Genomic DNA, 17,710 nt, shown 5'->3' on the forward strand with positions numbered 1-17,710 from the left:
TTAATTATTAATATGATATGATGGCAGTCATGACCATCGGAGCCAATTAAGCTCATGACGATCAGTTGAAATCTTTAAGGCTGGAGCCAAGAGACTGGCGTGAAAGCTGTCTGTTCGTCGTTGATAGCGAACTATAGGGGCTGCCTACTTTCCTATTGATTGTGGCCGACTGAACAAGCTCGGGATACACTTCCTCGATAGAATCGGCGGGTGATACATGGATAGATCTTCCATTTACTTTAACCAGGCTCACGGACTGCCGTGAGGCTTTGAACTGTAAGTCGACTAGCACCAGTGGATCTCGAATAGTGGCAGCGGGTCGAACCCATGGAACAGGCAGGCCAAAACAATCGCCGCCCGCTTGTTACCAGCAGAGGCCGTTTAATACGCTTACTTAGACTTTGGCCATTCATGGTTTGGACCCTGGAAGCCCGAGACCCATCGCACTTGAAGAGCGGCTAGATACGTACGACATACACGCGAAGATAGCGATTAACAGTCGATAGTGTCTATAGCACGCACTCGATAGATCATCGTCTGCACACGATAGAGTTTCGTCTGGAAGTCCTTCCAGCAAATCGCGGGCTTTGGTCTGCCCGTCGACTCTTCAATTCCCGTCTGTCATCTGGGAGGGTTTTTCGGGGTTTGCACGACCGGGATCTCCGAATTGTTATGGAGCTTATACCACACTAGGCTATTGAGCCACCACTCTGAGTCAGGCACAATCATGTAACTAGAAGACTAGGGACACCGCCTATGGCCAGCCCAGTGAATGCCAAGGGGGCCGTTTCGATCGGGAATTGGCTACCAAGAAATGTACGAGGGGGCAGTATTCGACTGGTAGGGTGTGCTTCCATCGATGCTCGTATTGCTTTTTCCTTTAGGTTTTCCTCGTCCGGGCGGCACTTCTTGGTTCCAGTTGACTCCCGTAGTGGCGCCATAGGCTTATACTCACTAACTTCCGCACCAGTCCATGAGCTAACCCAGCAGGATTATGACTAACTTATTAAACGCGAGTCATCTGAGACTGGGGCAATCCACCAGCAATGACTTGGTCGTCAGCACACAGGGGGGCAGGGGGCAGGGCAGATAGGCGTACGTGTAAGCAATCGTGTGTAGTTCCCCGCCCCAACAGGAATTCCTGCTAACCGATCCGGTGCTGGCGAGGTGAGCCCAAGCCGAGCCATGGAGGGGGGTTGCTCATTCCGTTATCATCCGCGTTTTTCTGGTCTGATCTGATATGGCACTAAATATGAGGCAGACAGCGTGCCAACTAGCGACGGGGGTGATTTTTGCGAGTACCCTGCTCGCTATCACGAGGCCGAGGAATTGAATAGATTACAGATGGGCTGGTAATCTACTTGGCCCCTACATGTACCAGGTACATCTACGCAATGCAACGGACAGGGAGGCCTGACTTTGTGACGGTATCGCCGAATGAGCCGTCGAGAAGATGAGCTAGTGGCGGCACCCCCCATATTCCCGGTATACAGGAAGTAGGGTTATCTACATTATAGTCTGGTGCCACCACAGATACATGACAGCTCCTCCAGGTCGACCGGCACCCAGAACCTTACTGGACAGACCCGTCAATGAAAGCCCAAAGCTGACAGCTGGTCGCATCACTGGCAATGCGGGAGTGACGCCAGGGCTTGCACCATGCTGTAAGTCGCCGATCCTTAAGACCCAAAAGCTGTAGACGGGCTAATGGCGTGACTTGCATGTGGTCAAATGGGCGAAAAGATTGAAGTGTCTACTCTAGCACCCGGCCGGGGGAAATTGGCCAACGGCGAGGGGAAGAGGGAGGGGGAGAATGGAATTGGGGGGAGGAATGGACGAAACAACAAATCAGCAAGGGACGGGCAATGGATTGACAAGACGAGGGGTAACAGTGATAAAGAAAGAAAGCAAAAGCGAGGCCGGAAAAGGCAATGTTCGCATAAGGTGATTGCAAGACCTTGATTTGCCATGAGAGATGGACACTGCTTCTCCGCTTTTTGGGAAGATCTCCCCGGTCAACTGGCGTGGCAGCTAACGAACGGGAAAGGAGGGGAAAAACATCCGGCCTCGAGGGTGTGGAGGAGGATGAGAAGGAGGAGGGATGGGCATTCGTGCCACACGAACTGGCATGCAATTGCATCCGTCGACCAGATCGAGGGGACGATGACGATGATGAGGACGATGACGTCGACCAGCTTACAGTCTCCTCCATCAACCTGAGACAACAGCTTCCGTTAGCACTGGGGAAAGGAATCCCAGGCACCTGGTCGGTGGTTCATCCGCCGCGGTAAACCCGTAGTCGCAGACCGGCGGCATCATGTGTCTGAGCGGCTTCTCCTCGCTGGGAACTGAAATTGAACCCTTGTCCCCGGTCGCAATTGACGTAACGCCAGTAGAGCAGACACATGGTTAACCGAGCTCGACCGAAATTAAGTGGTGGGTTGCTTGTTCCCACCAGGGGGTGGGATGTGTGATTCGTGATTCGTGATGCGTAAGCTGGATGAGGGAAGGGAAAGCAAAAAAAAAAAAAAAAAAAAAAAGAGATGGGAGGGAGGAGATGAATGAGGTGGGTGTGAAAGAAAGTGTGGGCAGTGCTTTAGGAATTCATGCATGGCCACGCTACAATTAGTCTAACTACTAACCAATTAATCATACCAGACTAAACAGAGATAGGCTGGGGGGAGAGAAGGTTGGTTAGTTAGTAGTATGAAGCGAGAGGAGAAAGGAACTCCGAGGTGATACACCAGGATGGTTACAAGTCTGGTGAAGTTGATTGAATGATAGTATATCCCGAATAAGGCTGGGCTGTCAGACAGAGGGACCAAAAAAAGAAATGGGTTAGTAACTAGTGACTAGTAACTACACGTAACGCAAAGTGGAAGAAGAAGGGCATTCATGACTGAGAGGAAAGTTATGCCCCTTCACTTCTTGGTAAGTGGTAACCTCTAGTAATGAACATCCCGGTCTAGTGTTGATGCTGGCAAAGAGGAAACCGGACGGGTGTCAGATGGTCGGGAGGAGATGGAAGGGGAAATGAAATCCTCCAGCCTTGACTCGCTCTCTATCGGGAGCTGCTGCTGGTTGCCTCGTCCTTTTCCTCTTCTACATACCCCGCATTGGGGGAAGATTGTCGCTCGGGAGCATCTTTAGCAAGTCTCTAGCACCGTCTGTCACACGCAGCTTCATTCCTGCCTTTATTCAATTCCTCTGTCTGCCGTCATCATCTCTACTTACCATCAACCTCGTTTTAATTATCATTGTGGATGATCCGGAGCAGTGCCACCCCGGCTCGTGGTCTACTACTACTAGTATAGTCTTTCGGAGTACTAGTGACCGACACTTACTGGGAATCGCACATTAGAAAGAGCAATGTATGTAACCTTCATCTACTACACTACTATAATATATACTACTGTTCTGCTAGTATATTTAGCAAGGCAGGACTACTCTCGACTTAGCTTCCTCACTAATTCTGTCTAATATCCCTTCTCCTCCACTCATTGCTCATTGCTGCCCATCCGCCTCAGGCCAAGGAAATCAATCGCCCATCCTCCGTCCGTCAGTGTCTCAGTATACTCTATGAGATGTCGACTTCGGACTTCTCTAGCCCTATCTCCGTCACCGCTGCCTGGTTATCATCTGGGAGAAGGGGAGAGGGCGACATGGATGACGCGCAGTAGCAGTACTAGCCGTGGACAGTTGGGCGCTAATTCCGGCCGGGTGGATGTCGGAAAGAAATTCCAGCTCATCACATCCAGAAATTCGCTGGTGGACTGGCGGAGCTTCGATTTGTCCAACCCTTTTTCTTGTGTTGCGCCGGTGTTTTAGCGGACCCATCCGTATACTCCGCTTCCCCATATGAGCGACCGACTAGATTGGACTAATCCATTGCTCACTAATGAGTCTCTATCTGCTCAAAGCATGATGCGCAACGGTGCTATACGCGATGTCGCACCAGGGCATTGCATCCGGCCGCTAGACTACTCCCAACTAACTAACCACGACTAAACTAACTAACCAGGTCGATAGATTACTTAGCCACTAGCCTACTCACCACTAACCTGTTCTTTCCCTGACGATGCTAGACATACATGCGTTCGGCATCTCGGACGATAGGCATCCAATTGCCCAGAAAAATCTCCGATGTGCATACATAACTCCCAATCCCAAGGAATCAGCGCGCCTGGTCAACGCAAGCTCTGGCCACGCATGCTTTCTGCCAGTGGCCTGCCTGCTCAAACGGCTGCTCTCGGCCCGGCTTCATGGAGGGGGATTAATCTCAATCGCGACATTTTCCAAGCGAATCGCAACCGTAGCTGCCACAGGCGCAGATGATGATTGCACGACCATGTTAGCCTTACGAGATAGCCAAGAACCGGGCAGCGACTCGATCAGCCGGCTTTCAATAATGATGCTGGTTTACTCATGGCTCACCCTCCTTTAATTCTGTTGTCTCCTCACCCACACACCCTCCTTCCTTCCCGCGGGCCACCGCTACTATACGGAAGCATCACTAGTCTACTAACATCCATCCATCCACCCCGGTCCCTCGTAAGCCTGAAATAACCCAATAAGTCGGTGAGTGCTCGTCACTGGGCCACTTCATTCCCCTCCATCCTGGAAGTGTTTTTTATTTTCTGGCCAAGAATAAGTCTGCTTCCACTACAAGTTATCCCGTTAGCAGCGCGCCGGGTAAGCGTGGATTTTCCTGGGCGCGTCTTTCTACCCACCCCCCTTGCAGGTCCCCGGCTTCGATACGGTCTGGATTCTGGAATAGGCTATTGCAGAGGCCGCTGTGGATGGATGGAATCGACAGCCTGATGAGGGAGAAAATAAAAAAAAAGATATCCCATATTCTGATCAATCGGCGTTGCTACTGCATTGGTTCGCTTGCAGAGATCGCGCGTCGCCCATCAACATCAGCCCTGAATAACAGTCGTTCTTTTGCTAATTCCGGCATTGCCTCCCTTTCCACTTTGTCTATGCAGGCGCGACACTGATTGGTCATGGGCGGCTGGTAGATTCAACCGAGCTCAGTTGACGATCTGATTGAACCTTTTTCCACCCCCAAACTTTAATGACAGGGTGCAGCTGTTCGGGCGTGGCTGTGTCTCATCCTGGTCAAAACAACCCCATAATCCACACCATGACAGGCTGGGCAAACCCCATGTGAGCTCGTCTACAGAGGTCTGGGTTAGATAGGTCCGCTGCTTGTTCTTGTTTGCTAAGCAAATCAAAATAATAACGAAAGAGGGGGGAGGCGTGTGGTGCTGACGGGCTGACCCCGATTTGGTGAAAATGGTCGGGTTATTCCTTCGCGTCTTGACGCCTCGCCTGTCAGATTCGGAACTAGTTTAGCTGGTGGCGCTGTCACTGTCTCTCCAGACTCGCAGACTCGCAAACCCGCGCTGGTTGCCCTTTTCGAGTGTTCTGGATGGACGCCCCCGCGTCTGAAATAGTAGCTGCTTATATCAGACTGTCCATATAGCTCAAGCTCATAGCCCCATACCGAGTACAGTAATAGTTATCTATTCATTTTATCGTTCGTCGCTAGCTAGCTTGCTTACTGCTTACCAATGCTCGATATCAACCATTGTAACAAACTACCTAAATAGTTAGTGAATCTGTCCACGCTTCACCTACATCAGTAAGTAAAAGTATACTGGAGCCTCACCACCACCACCAATACACCATCTCTCTCTATCTTCAATCAAAACTATCCTTCCACACATTCTCTCCCAATTCCATGCATCAACCCCATCTGCACAAACCACATCCCGAACAAAACATTACCTACCTATTTACCAAATCCCGAACAAATACACACACACACACACATACATACATACATGCATACCACCTTCTCCTGTTCTTAACTTAGACTTTGACAGGCACCTGGGAGGCGTCTAGCCCCTTCAGCCAGCCCAGCCATTTATGCCTCAACTTATCTCATTATGTAAATTTAACTGTTGATGCATCTCTGCCTAGTTCTGAGGGGGTGGAGAGGTTGCTTCTAGATCAGATAGATCTAGATGTGTGTCGGTGTCAGGCACCGACGAGGCATCTGGTAAGTAGGTTTTTAGCTAGCCGTATATGTATATGTATATGTATGTATGTGGATGTGGATGTGGATGTGGTAAGTAGGTACTAGGTATGGTATGTGTGAGATAGATATGTATGGTGAGTTGGGTTAATGCAGAAAGAAACGTTTTTTGCCACTGGTACTTTGGTTCTACATATTGATACTTACTCTCCTACATAGATATTGGTTATTCATACACTTCTCATTCGATAATTAGTTGTATGTACTATGTGCAGTATGCGCAGTGGCAAGATCATGATCATGCTGTATGAGTAAGACCAGCTCATCACATCACATCTAACTAACTGTTTTGTTATCTAAATCATAAACCACTCACTCGTTAACACTAATTATAGTTTAAGCTTTTTGACCATTTTATTCTGTTATCAGGGTATGTGGCGATGATGGATGAGTGTAAGAGCCGCATGATGCTGATGATGCTGATAACTTATCGCCTACTATCGTCGTGTGCATGTGTGTGTGCAAGAATAAACTTCAACCTCGTCGGATAATGATATATCAGATGAAGAGGAGGGTATACGAGGTGACAGGGGGCTTGGTTGGTTGGGTCGTCTGAGGGCGGTTGGCTTTAGGTTTGGGAGGAACAGATGGTAAGTTGGAGGGTGACTGTGAGTGGTGAGGTTTGTAGGTGTAAGCTGTATCATGTTATTTGATAGGATTATTTGGTGGGTTTTGGTCATGAGGGTGGGTGAGTGGATCTGTAGAAGTATATACTAGTAGTATAGTAGGTGATAAATTGGAGGTAGATTGGGAAGAAGAGGTGGGTATGTAGTTGTTCTTACAGAAGTTTTCTTTCATGTGTATTTTGCAATCGATGCTGATATGTTATGTTATTGTGTACTGTTAACGATAATATAAGCATTCCATTGTATACTAGATTGGGTATGTCGTGAAGCTATTCAGACCATCCATATGCCATATGCTATGTAGTATGAGACCGGGGTTATTGTCCACAGAACTCCCCACCATTAACATTCCCAGTTATACTCCCATAAATCATTTTCACTATCATCTCCCATACACCTAAGTAAAATCACCATGCTGCTCCCCACAACGTACCTGAATACATCCCAATCACATGACCCCAGTCCCTATCAACCCTTATGTAATCACCCCTTATCGGAGTTTTATACAATCCCCAATCAATCCTCAACTATCCAGCACCAGCTTCACCTCCAACCCGGCCCAATTCCGTCCAACCCACCAGAATCAGGCCCATCACAATGGCCGAACCACCTCAGCATGACCTGGACAACCAATTCTACGTCCTAGTCACCGGCGCAAACAGGTACCCATCCCTCAATTGCACCCTCCCAACCCTACAACCTACATGACCACCAGCACACCCCTTCAATCCCTCCCCCCAAACAACCTCACAATCAATCTAACAAACCAACCTCCCAGCGGCCTCGGCCTCGCCATCTGCGCGCGCCTAATAAACACCTTCCTCACAACCCACCCACCCACCACCCACCTAACCATAATCTTCACCACCCGAAGCGCCAAAAAAGCCTCCTCGACCCTTCACCACCTGCAAACACTCCTCCCCCCAATCTCCTCTCCCACCACATCCAGCAGAATAACCCTCCACCCCGAAACCGTGGACCTGTCCTCTCTCCCCTCCGTCCGCGCACTCTCCACCCGCCTCACCCAAACCCTCCCCAAACTCGACTCCATCGTCCTCAACGCCGGCATCGGCGGATGGACAGGAATCGACTGGCCGCGCGCAATCTGGGGGACTCTGACCGATCTCGTGCACAGCGTCTCATGGTTCGCGCACAAGATCGCGCCCGTGGGGATGATCACCCCGCCTCAAACCACACAGCCTGACGAGCCCCGACTGGGTAGCGTCTTCACGGCGAACGTATTCGGACATTACATGCTCTCGCATGGCGTCATGGGCCTACTCCGGAAATCTACCCAGCCGGGCCGCGTCATCTGGGTTTCGAGTATCGAGGCCACCGTGAATCATTTCAATGTGGAGGATATTCAGGGGTTGAGGTCGACTGTGCCGTATGAGAGTTCGAAGACGCTTACGGATATTCTTGCCCTCACGGCGGAGACGCCCTCTACGAGGAAGTGGGTGCAGGGGTTTTATAATCCCCCTGACAAGCGGGGTGATAATGTGGATGAGAAGGGTGGTGAAGGGGAGGAGCCACGCATGTATCTCTCGCACCCTGGCGTGTGTGGAACGGGCATCCTCCCGTTGGCGTTGCCGCTGTTCTGGTGCATGATCGCGTCGTTTTATATTGCCCGGTTGCTGGGGTCGCCGTGGCATACGCTGTCGACGTATGCGGGGGCGTGTGCGCCGACGTGGTTGGCTATTAGTCGACAGGAGGAGCTGGATGCTGCGGAGGAGGTGTATCGGGCTCATGGGGGCGGGAAGGTGAAATGGGGGTCATCGTGTGATCGGTTGGGGAGGGATAAGGCGGTTTCGACGGAGGTGGATGGTTGGGGTCATGGGGGTGTGGTTGGGGAGGCGGTGGTGATGGAGGATCGGGTGCGGAGGAGGAAGCGTGGAGCGAGGGATTTGACCGCGGAGGATAAAGTCGAGTTTGAGGAGTTGGGGAGGAAGTGTTGGCAGGGGATGGAGGAGTTGAGGGTGCAGTGGGAGGAGATTTTGGAGAGGGAGGAGGGTGCTGCTGCTGCTGCTGCTGCTGCTGCTGCTGCTTAGTTTTGTGGGATAATCTGGTGCATGAGTTCGGGCATAGTGCATACTGCATCTGCATCTGTATACTGCATCTATAATAGAGGAATAGAGTAATAGAGATAATAAGATTGTTTTTCTGATCCTGCCTCCCGTATTTACATTCCTTTAACCATGTCCACATACGTCATTAAAATCAGATAGAGTATTAGTCCATGTGCTCACCATCCCCCGGGGAAACAAGGTAGCAGAAAGAAAAAGCCGGTAAATAAAAGAAGCAACAGCACTGGTGACACACAGTCCGTCGGAGAAAGATGCGGGAGAACAAGGTAAGAGATCAAAGACCTCGGATTGATTATAAGGGATGTAAGGATGACCCGAATCAGACACGCTTCTACCATCAAGGCCTCTAGCATGCGGACACGGACGAGCACAAGACGAAGGTAAGAATGGACGGGTGCGAGTGGGAGATGGTTCAGAGGCGTAGACCGCATTGTATCCAAGCAGCGTCCTGTTGTCTAGAACCCCCTCTGGGTTCTACACTGCTCGAAAGAGAAAGACACGATCAACTCCGGTTTCTATGCATCTGGTGACTTCAGTGTAGGTGGTGTATATCGAAGGTGAAGGGCATGTCGACGTGACAAAAGGATTACATGATGATAGCAGGAACTAGAGATTTGAATTAGCAATGAGCCATGTGATTGTAGACAATTCACTCACCATCAACGTTCTGCTTGATGCTCTTGTGGGGCAAGATGGAACCACCGTTGACATAGACTTCGTCGGCGATGGTGACATCGTCACCCAGCACAGTAACGTTCTCCAGACGAGCCCAGCGGCCCACGGAGCTGTTCCATCCAACAATGGTCGACTTGACCCACGCGTGGTCCTTGACCTTGCTGTTCTCCATCAGAACACAGCGCTGCAGACGCACACCGTCACCAACCACCACATTGGGTCCAATCACCACGTTGGGGCCGATGCGGCAGTTCTTGCCGATCTTGGCGGAGGGGTCGACCATGACATTGCCGCCATACACGTAAGGCTCGCTGTTGGGGGCGAGCAGCTTCGAGTTGCGCTTGGCAAGGGAGGTGAGGTAGAGGCAGGTGCCGCTCAGGAAATCCTTGGGCTGACCAACGTCCATCCAGAAGCCCTCCAGGTCGAAGGAGTGCAGCTGGCCGTCCTTGACAATAGCGGGGAAGGTCTCCTGCTCGATGGAGGTGGGGCGCAGCTCGATCCGGTTCAGCACGCTGGGGTTCAGGATGTAGATACCGGCGTTGATACGGTTGCCGACGAACTCAACGGGCTTCTCGACGAAGCGGTCGATGCGCGAGGGGTGGTTGGGCTTGTGGACGACAACACCGTACTTGGAGGGCTCGTCGACCTTGGTGACCACAATGGTACCCTCGTTGCCGTGGTTCTTGTGGAACTCGGCCAGCTCCTTGAAGGGGTAGTCACAGATAATATCGGAGTTCAGGACGAAAAACGGGCTGTCGTCCTTGCCCAGAATCTTCTCCGCCAACTTCAGGGGACCAGCCGTGCCGAGGGGTTCGGATTCCACAGAGAATTCGATTCTGACATTGTAGATTTCTTCGTACTAGGGGCGGCTGTGAGCATTCGCGGATGGCAATCCGTGCAGCTAGGGCAATTGTACCTTCTTCAGGGTCGACACCATAACATCGGGGCGGTAGTTGACGGCCAAGACGATATCTGTGACACCAGCAGCAGCCAAGCTCTCAACCTGGTGCAGGATCATGGGCCGGTTGGCGAATTCGACCAAAGGCTTAGGGAGGGTCAAGGTCTAGGCAGCATTGAGAACGGTTAGCTTGTGTGCGCTTTTCCACGGCCCGTCCATGAATCGACTGGTATGTTCGACGTCACGATCGTCGGCGGGGGTGATCAACTCACCAGAGGACGCAGACGGGTACCGAAACCGCCAACGAGAATGAGGGCTAGATAGTCAAAAGTCAGCGAGTCCAAAGTGACAATTAGATAGTCTGGTACATACCCTTCATGGTTGCTGTAGGGAGGTATTAATTGTAGGGTAGAGTAGCGATCGGGAGGCTCGCTCCAAACGAATGACCGGAGCAAAGAACGAGTTGGACAGGTGGAACAAAAGCCCGCCGACGGAAGAGGGGGGGTAGTAAGGAAAGGTGGAGAGAGTGTATGTATGAAAGAGGAGGGAGCAGTTGTTCCAACGATCCAAAGATGGGGACGTTGGAGAGATTAGATTGATCGATTGATTGATTGATTGAAGCGGATGGTCACAGACGGGGAAGAGAAAGGAAAGGAAAGGAGGAAAAAAGAACGGTCGGGATATAATATAAGAACGAGGAGAAGGAGGAGGAGAGAGGAAGGCAGAAAGAGAAAGAGGAGACCACCTGGCGTTGCGATTCGGGGAGAGCGGGCCGTAATGGCTGTGTATGTACGGGCCGGTAAGTTATGGGCAAGTCAAAAAAAGAGGTCACTGGCAAGACCCCTTAAACCGGCCAGTGTGTAGCAGAGTTACAGCCTTGTGACTTGAAGATGGCACTCACTGGCACTCACTGGCACTCACTGGTACTCGCCAGGAACACCGGGTTCAACCTGCGCACGTTTGCGGCGGCGCCACTTCGCCCAGCAGGTTCTGCCGCTTAGGGTTTAGTCGGGTATCGTACGGCCTAGAACCAACTAATCACTGCGGCGGGTTCAGGTGCCCCCAGTGGGGCAGCAGTGCCCCCTGAATTATCTTTACAGCTCCATAAAATGTTGTAGTCTTCATCTTAATTACATTTATTAACTAATTATTATTGAACTCTTTTTTAAAATTATGATCAGTTATGAGGTTGGTGATATTATGCCATTCTTGCTTCAGGTTACGAAATCTTGCATAACATGATCATGATCATGATAATAAAAATCAAGTAGACTTACATTACAGCTGATGCACGCACGATTGACGCAGTACGTGCATATCTCCCTAAGTAAATTTTATCGTCAATGGGAAAAGGCAAAAAAGAAAGCAAGAAAGAACAAAAAAAAACTACTAGTAACCCATCCAGAACTCCCTAGTGCCATCACATTATCCAATGAAAGGGTGGCCTCATACTTGGTAGTAACTTGGCCACCGATGGCGTTCACACTGTCGGGTTGCATTCCCTCTTCAATTTAGCACACAGCGTAGTACCTACCTTAGCGGGTTACCCAGAATGTATGCAGGAGGAATAAGCATCAATTCCATCCGTGTCTCCTGATCATCCGGTTTCTTTGTTGCCGCCCTTTCCTAGTAGCCCCCAGTTGTAGTCACGGGTTCATTAAGGCTGGTGGCAGGTTTCAGGAGCGCCTCAGAACTGCAGGTTGAACAAGGAACATAATGAATCGAGAAATTAGATATATTAGGGAAGAGACTTGATTCCCAGCCAGTATATAAAGCAGTAGGCAGTAGACCTTACTCCAGGCCATTTCTATATATAAATCATCACTCTCTGCCTGCTTGCCTGCTCACTCCTGCGTGTCTGGGGGCAGTGACTGGCCCTTTCCAGCCAAGCTACGTGTAAAAGTTCCCCGGCCTCCATCACCGCCTACCGGATCGAACACAAATCTCCTGATCCACTCGCGCACCTTGCTCACCTTCATCAGCGGCAGATCTTCCTCACGCTTGGCTGCAGGGTCCTGTTGAATATCCCGGAGTTGCTTCGCACTGTAGAGCCCGCCTGCTTCGGTTACGTCGACCCGCTGCCGGTGCAGCAGGTTAACCTTCGTGACCCCTTTCCTCAGACTCTGCCCGTATACCCGTTCCCGGAAGGAGCTCAGTCCTACCATCCGCATCAGAACAATGTCCCGGGGACGCAGCGTTGCCAGCGACACCCCCAGCGCCTCCCCTTCGTCGTCACCTTCCCCAGCCATGACCGCATGATTCACAGGAGGAAGCCAGAACGTAACCCCAAACCCACTTCTTGTATCATCCCCAACCACCATCTCAACCAGATCCAGCTCTTGCTTCCATTGCCGCGTTACCACCCGCCGGGGAGGGTGGATGGCGATTATCGCCACAATCAGATTCACCGTCATCGTCTGCGGCACGATCGAATTCAGATACGCCGCAGTGGGGATATCCCGGAGGTCGGTGAGGGGTCCTTGGATCGGTAACCCTGGTGTTGGCCCGTCCCTCTCGCTGCTTGTCGCAAAAGAAGTCCCGGCCGACAAACCACTACTGCGCATGGAGTCTCCAGAGTGAAACCCCGGAGTCGAGATCTCCGAGGTTTCGTGAACGGTAAATGAATGGTTGTAGAACTGCGAGAGCACTGAATCGTCCGGCTTTGTCCGCGATGTCCCATCAGAGCCTGCAATGTCCTGTATAGTGAGGAAGCGAGCATCTCGACCGGGCTCCCACCTGTAAATTTCTGGGAGCAGCCCTGGATTGCGCAAATCCTGCAATAGTCTCCATTTCACGGGCTGACCATCGGGGAAAGGCCAATGGCCTACGTCTTGTGTATCCAGACTATGGAATGGAGATATCGGTGCGTTCAGCAGTTCCTCTTCATTCCATTGGAGATTTCTCAACGTGGGCGCACCCATGAGGAAGATGGTCCGTTTCGACATCACAAGTGTCGTATAGAGACTCGGAGGTTCATGCCACGGGCATATTAGTTAAAAAAAACCGCTCGCTGCTCTCTCCAACTTATTAATGTCAAACGCGTTGCGGAGATCCGTCCAGATTGGGGAGTCAAAGATAGAAGTTGATTCAAAGGTGCCAAGAGAGGAAGGAGCATTAAAGTATCTAATCCGCAGCTGCGTTGTGAACGCGTCTGAAGGGCGTATCCCGTTATATAGATAGTTTGTGACAAAGAAGATGCACCTTTGAGCTTGACTCTATGATGATGTTCTAGTCATCGGTATCCGATCTGAACCACGGGTTGTAAACAGGCAACGACTCATGTTGTATGGTACTGCGTATACGGTCCAGAAAGTGGATTGAGGATCGTGCGCGGCCATGGTCGTCATGGCATGAGTACGATTGAAGAAGTCATGACGCAGATATACCAGATAGATGGCCGTGTCAACAGCGGGAAAATTCCGGGAAGCTCTGGTGGTGCAGCCTTCTAGAACCCGTCCATGCGAGCGGGGAAGTTTGGGGAATGGCGTGGAATTGAATGTTGCATGCCTGAGGCATAGAGGCAGCACTACTGGCTACGGGGGGCGACAGCAGCCGGCAGGGCACCGGGTCGGCAGTCGAATTTCGCCGCCGAGCAACGACCAGCCAAGCATCGTCATTGGTTTGGCCTCTCTTCTTTCCTCTCTTCATCTCAAATCTGTCGTCTGGTTGTGGTCGGGGATGGCATGTATCTTGATTAAGGATTGATCTCATCGTCATCGTTACTGTGCCCCACCCTCTCCCTATCGCGCCGAAGGGTTACTATCATCAACGTCGCGGCCAAGTGCCGCTTTAGTTCGGACAACCATGGCCTTCCAAGTCCCCTTCCCCAAGCCGGTGAGTCTTGCTATCTGTCCACGCTTGAACTTGCCTTCGCTAACTATTGACTCTCCGGCAGGGTCTTGCGGCCGTGACTTCAGATCTCTGGCCGTCAATGACACGGTTGTTCAATGCGCCCCGGAATAACGTCGAACACGCCTCCCGCTCCGGATATGCCGCCCCTCAGCCCTCCCAACGCGCGGTTGCGGAAGCAACCTCCACGGTATGTCTCTTCAGTCGGCCCTATAATGATGGAGCTAGTGCGCTGATATACATATAGGAATCAAGTGGTGTGCAGCTGCCGGAGTTCCTGGCTACTGTGTCTTCCGAGGCGTTGAAGGCAAGCATCTTGAGCAAGACCACTCAAAGCGGATGGTCTCGCTCCTTGCTCAATGGTATACATCTCTCTTTTTATACCTGGAAGACTTGCTCTAACTTGACTTCATTTCCAGGAACCACAATGTGGACCTCGCCGTCTCTTGCTACTCGTCATCTTGCCTCTCCCTCTGCTCGTTCCTACTCCACGATATCCATGTCCGTCAACCGTCTTCGCCACGCCCCTCAAGTACCAGGTCTCTCCCGGTTACAGCAACAGCGTTTTCTCTTTGGTGGTTCTTCTCACAATCTGCTGGCGCAGAAGGAGAAGACTGCCAACAACAATCCTAGCAGCGCAAACGCCCAGAATGCTTTCTACCAGGCCCTCCTCCGTGCAAACCACCCTGCCATTGTTGTTGAACGGTACAAAAGCGGTCATTTCGCCACGAATGCGGCTACGGACGAACTCTACTTGAAAGCCTTGCAACGCGTTGGCGGCGTGGACTCTGCGGTGTCAGTTCCTGCGTCCGGCCAGGCCGTCAGCCCCGAGCGGCTGCAAGCCATCGGTCAGGCTGTCGCAACCCAGTTTCACGGTGGACAATTCGGTTCTTCTACACACTACGGTTCAGCAGTCAAGCAGACTGGCACTGGAAACAAGGAAGATCCTCTGCACGTGGTTGTGGAGGAGTCAACCGGAAGTGCTGTCTTTAGATGGGTCAAGTTTCTGTTCTACTTCGCCTTCTTCGCTTACCTGTCTCTGGTTATGATCACAATCTTGGTTGAAACGACTGGTGCCCTGAAGAACATCAGGGGCCCGCAGAACAGCGAAGCTCAGCCTCAGCAGCAGACCGTCCGTTTCAGTGATGTGCATGGTTGCGATGAAGCCAAGGAAGAACTTCAGGAACTCGTCGAATTTCTCACTAACCCCGATCGCTTCTCCTCGCTTGGTGGCAAGCTGCCCAAGGGTGTTCTCCTGGTTGGTCCTCCTGGTACCGGAAAGACTTTGCTGGCTCGTGCTGTTGCAGGAGAGGCTGGTGTCCCTTTCTTCTACATGTCTGGCTCTGAATTCGATGAAGTCTACGTGGGTGTCGGCGCCAAGCGCGTTCGTGAATTGTTCACTCAAGCCCGCAGCAAGTCCCCCGCCATCATCTTCATTGATGAGTTGGATGCTATTGGTGCCAAGAGGAACGAGAGGGATGCCGCCTACGTGAAGCAAACCTTGAATCAGCTGCTTACCGAACTCGATGGCTTCTCCCAAAGCAGCGGAGTGATCATCATCGCCGCCACCAACTACCCCCAACTTCTGGATAAGGCTCTCACGCGTCCCGGTCGCTTTGATCGCAAGGTGACTGTTGGCCTTCCTGACGTCCGTGGTCGCATGGATATTCTCCGACACCACATGAAGGAGGTCCAGGTCAGCATGGATGTTGATGTTGGTGTCATTGCTCGTGGTACCCCCGGTTTCTCTGGTGCCGATTTGGAGAACCTTGTTAACCAAGCTGCCATCTATGCCAGCCGTAACAAGCAAACCAAGGTTGGCCCGAAGGACTTTGATTGGGCTAAGGACAAGATCATGATGGGTGCTGAGGCTCGCAGCCGTATCATTCAAGACAAGGACAAAATCCTCACTGCCTACCACGAGGCCGGTCACGCTCTCGTTGCTTATTTCTCTCCTTCCTCTACGCCTTTGTACAAGATCACCATTGTTCCTCGAGGCATGGCCCTGGGTGTGACTCATTTCCTGCCTGAGATGGACATGGTCTCGAGAAACTACACTGAATACCTTTCGGATATCGACGTTTCCATGGGCGGTAAGGCTGCCGAGGAGCTCGTTTTCGGCCCCGACAAAGTGACCAGTGGAATCTCTGCGGTACGTTTAACCCCTTAGCTCAAAGTACTTAGTCACTGACATGTAATAGGACATTCAACAAGCCACTGAAACCGCCTTTACCTTGGTCACCCGTTTCGGCTACTCCAAGAAGCTCGGAAACGTGGACCTGTCGAGCAACTATGACAGCCTCTCATCGGAAACGAAGCAGGAGATCGAATCCGAAGTCCGTCGTTTAGTCGAGGAGGGTCGTGTCCGCGCTAGCAACATTCTGACTGAGAAGCGGGAGGAGCTGGAGCTCTTAACCAAAGCTTTGATCGAATACGAGACACTGACAAAGGAGGAGATGGAGAAGGTTCTGCGAGGCGAAAAGCTCGACAAGCTGCAATCAGCTCCCGCGGCGCCGCTGAAATTGCCCGAAGCCCTACAGACGGCCCGGCTACCACCTACAGTGACCAGCGGAAATTCCGTCCAGGAATAAGCGATCTTTTACCTTTAATTCTCCCCTTTATTTTACGATCATCGCCTGTTACAGCTACAATATCATAGGAATGTTTTGATATGCACCGCCCTCTTTGCTCTTATCCTTCCTCGTCCTCATGTGTCATACGTATCGAGAAACTACCCAATACCATCATCAACCTGTCTCTTTTTCTACCTCATTGATACGGTGGTCGTGAGATCATGACCATCACCTCAACAAATGCTCTGGTCTCTTCTCGTTTCACTTTTTCCATCGACTTTTTCCATCTTGATTTCCTTCTCGGCCCTTGTATTCACCGTGACTGTCCGTTTGCGTCTACTCCACTGTTTCTCCTCATCTCTTTTCTTGTTTAATCTAAATGCGTTGGTTCCAAGACTGGGTGGCAGGCATACAGGTGAATTTGGCACTATTGTATTATTCACATACGTACATATAGCGTGCATCGAATTCAATACGAACTTCACTTGCATGGATTTTTGGGCATACTAGTAGTTGTAATCTCGGGCTCGAAATCCACTTCAGGAGGCAAGTCGAGTCCCATCATGTCAAAGAGCAACGGCACCGCCCTCAAATATGTTGAAGACAAGGAGTCTATCCAGACCTTCCTGTACGAGCTAGACTAAGAGAAGAAGAATATCAGTAGTAATAATTACTCAGAACAACAAGATGCTTCATTGCCACTCTAGCTGTCCTGTCCGATTCGTGATTACTACCAGTTTCATGCTGCCATTAATGCAAGCTTACTACCCACAGACATATATAAACCAGAAAGGCCATGATAGCAACAATACTACTTGTGAATGACTATTATGTAGTCAATTATCCCACATTCAATATCTCGAACGCCAACCGGATTCTAGCCCAGGTCGACTCTCCGGGCA

At 51.1% G+C, this 17,710-nt stretch overlaps 5 protein-coding genes across 5 annotated transcripts; 2 read left to right on the forward strand and 3 right to left on the reverse strand.

Annotated features, from left to right (window-relative positions):
• Positions 1 to 1,615: 1,615 nt before the first annotated feature.
• Positions 1,616 to 2,320, reverse strand: BO88DRAFT_100583 (uncharacterized protein). Its single transcript, XM_025701190.1, has one exon. The coding sequence runs from the start codon at positions 2,210 to 2,212 to the stop codon at positions 1,754 to 1,756; it is 459 nt and encodes a 152-aa protein (XP_025567377.1). The 5' UTR covers positions 2,213 to 2,320; the 3' UTR covers positions 1,616 to 1,753.
• A 5,006-nt stretch (positions 2,321 to 7,326) lies between these two features.
• Positions 7,327 to 8,777, forward strand: BO88DRAFT_380154 (3-keto-steroid reductase; the record flags this gene model as incomplete). The annotated part of the gene is made up of 2 exons (XM_025704516.1): positions 7,327 to 7,391; positions 7,508 to 8,777. The coding sequence occupies 2 exons, from the start codon at positions 7,327 to 7,329 to the stop codon at positions 8,775 to 8,777; spliced, it is 1,335 nt and encodes a 444-aa protein (XP_025567378.1).
• A 685-nt stretch (positions 8,778 to 9,462) lies between these two features.
• Positions 9,463 to 11,511, reverse strand: BO88DRAFT_421931 (mannose-1-phosphate guanyltransferase; the record flags this gene model as incomplete). Its single annotated transcript, XM_025708552.1, has 3 exons — positions 9,463 to 10,347; positions 10,405 to 10,551; positions 11,485 to 11,511. The coding sequence occupies 3 exons, from the start codon at positions 11,509 to 11,511 to the stop codon at positions 9,463 to 9,465; spliced, it is 1,059 nt and encodes a 352-aa protein (XP_025567379.1).
• A 554-nt stretch (positions 11,512 to 12,065) lies between these two features.
• BO88DRAFT_100686 (uncharacterized protein) lies at positions 12,066 to 13,466 on the reverse strand. Its single transcript, XM_025701191.1, has one exon. It carries the CDS (start codon positions 13,329 to 13,331, stop codon positions 12,231 to 12,233), a length of 1,101 nt encoding a protein of 366 aa, XP_025567380.1. The 5' UTR covers positions 13,332 to 13,466; the 3' UTR covers positions 12,066 to 12,230.
• A 724-nt stretch (positions 13,467 to 14,190) lies between these two features.
• Positions 14,191 to 16,826, forward strand: BO88DRAFT_410985 (i-AAA protease YME1; the record flags this gene model as incomplete). The annotated part of the gene is made up of 5 exons (XM_025708023.1): positions 14,191 to 14,220; positions 14,282 to 14,425; positions 14,483 to 14,597; positions 14,655 to 16,387; positions 16,437 to 16,826. The coding sequence occupies 5 exons, from the start codon at positions 14,191 to 14,193 to the stop codon at positions 16,824 to 16,826; spliced, it is 2,412 nt and encodes an 803-aa protein (XP_025567381.1).
• Between the last annotated feature and the right edge of the window lie 884 nt (positions 16,827 to 17,710).

This window comes from Aspergillus vadensis (assembly GCF_003184925.1).
Source record: "Aspergillus vadensis CBS 113365 unplaced genomic scaffold BO88scaffold_2, whole genome shotgun sequence".
NCBI classification, from domain to species: domain Eukaryota; kingdom Fungi; phylum Ascomycota; class Eurotiomycetes; order Eurotiales; family Aspergillaceae; genus Aspergillus; species Aspergillus vadensis.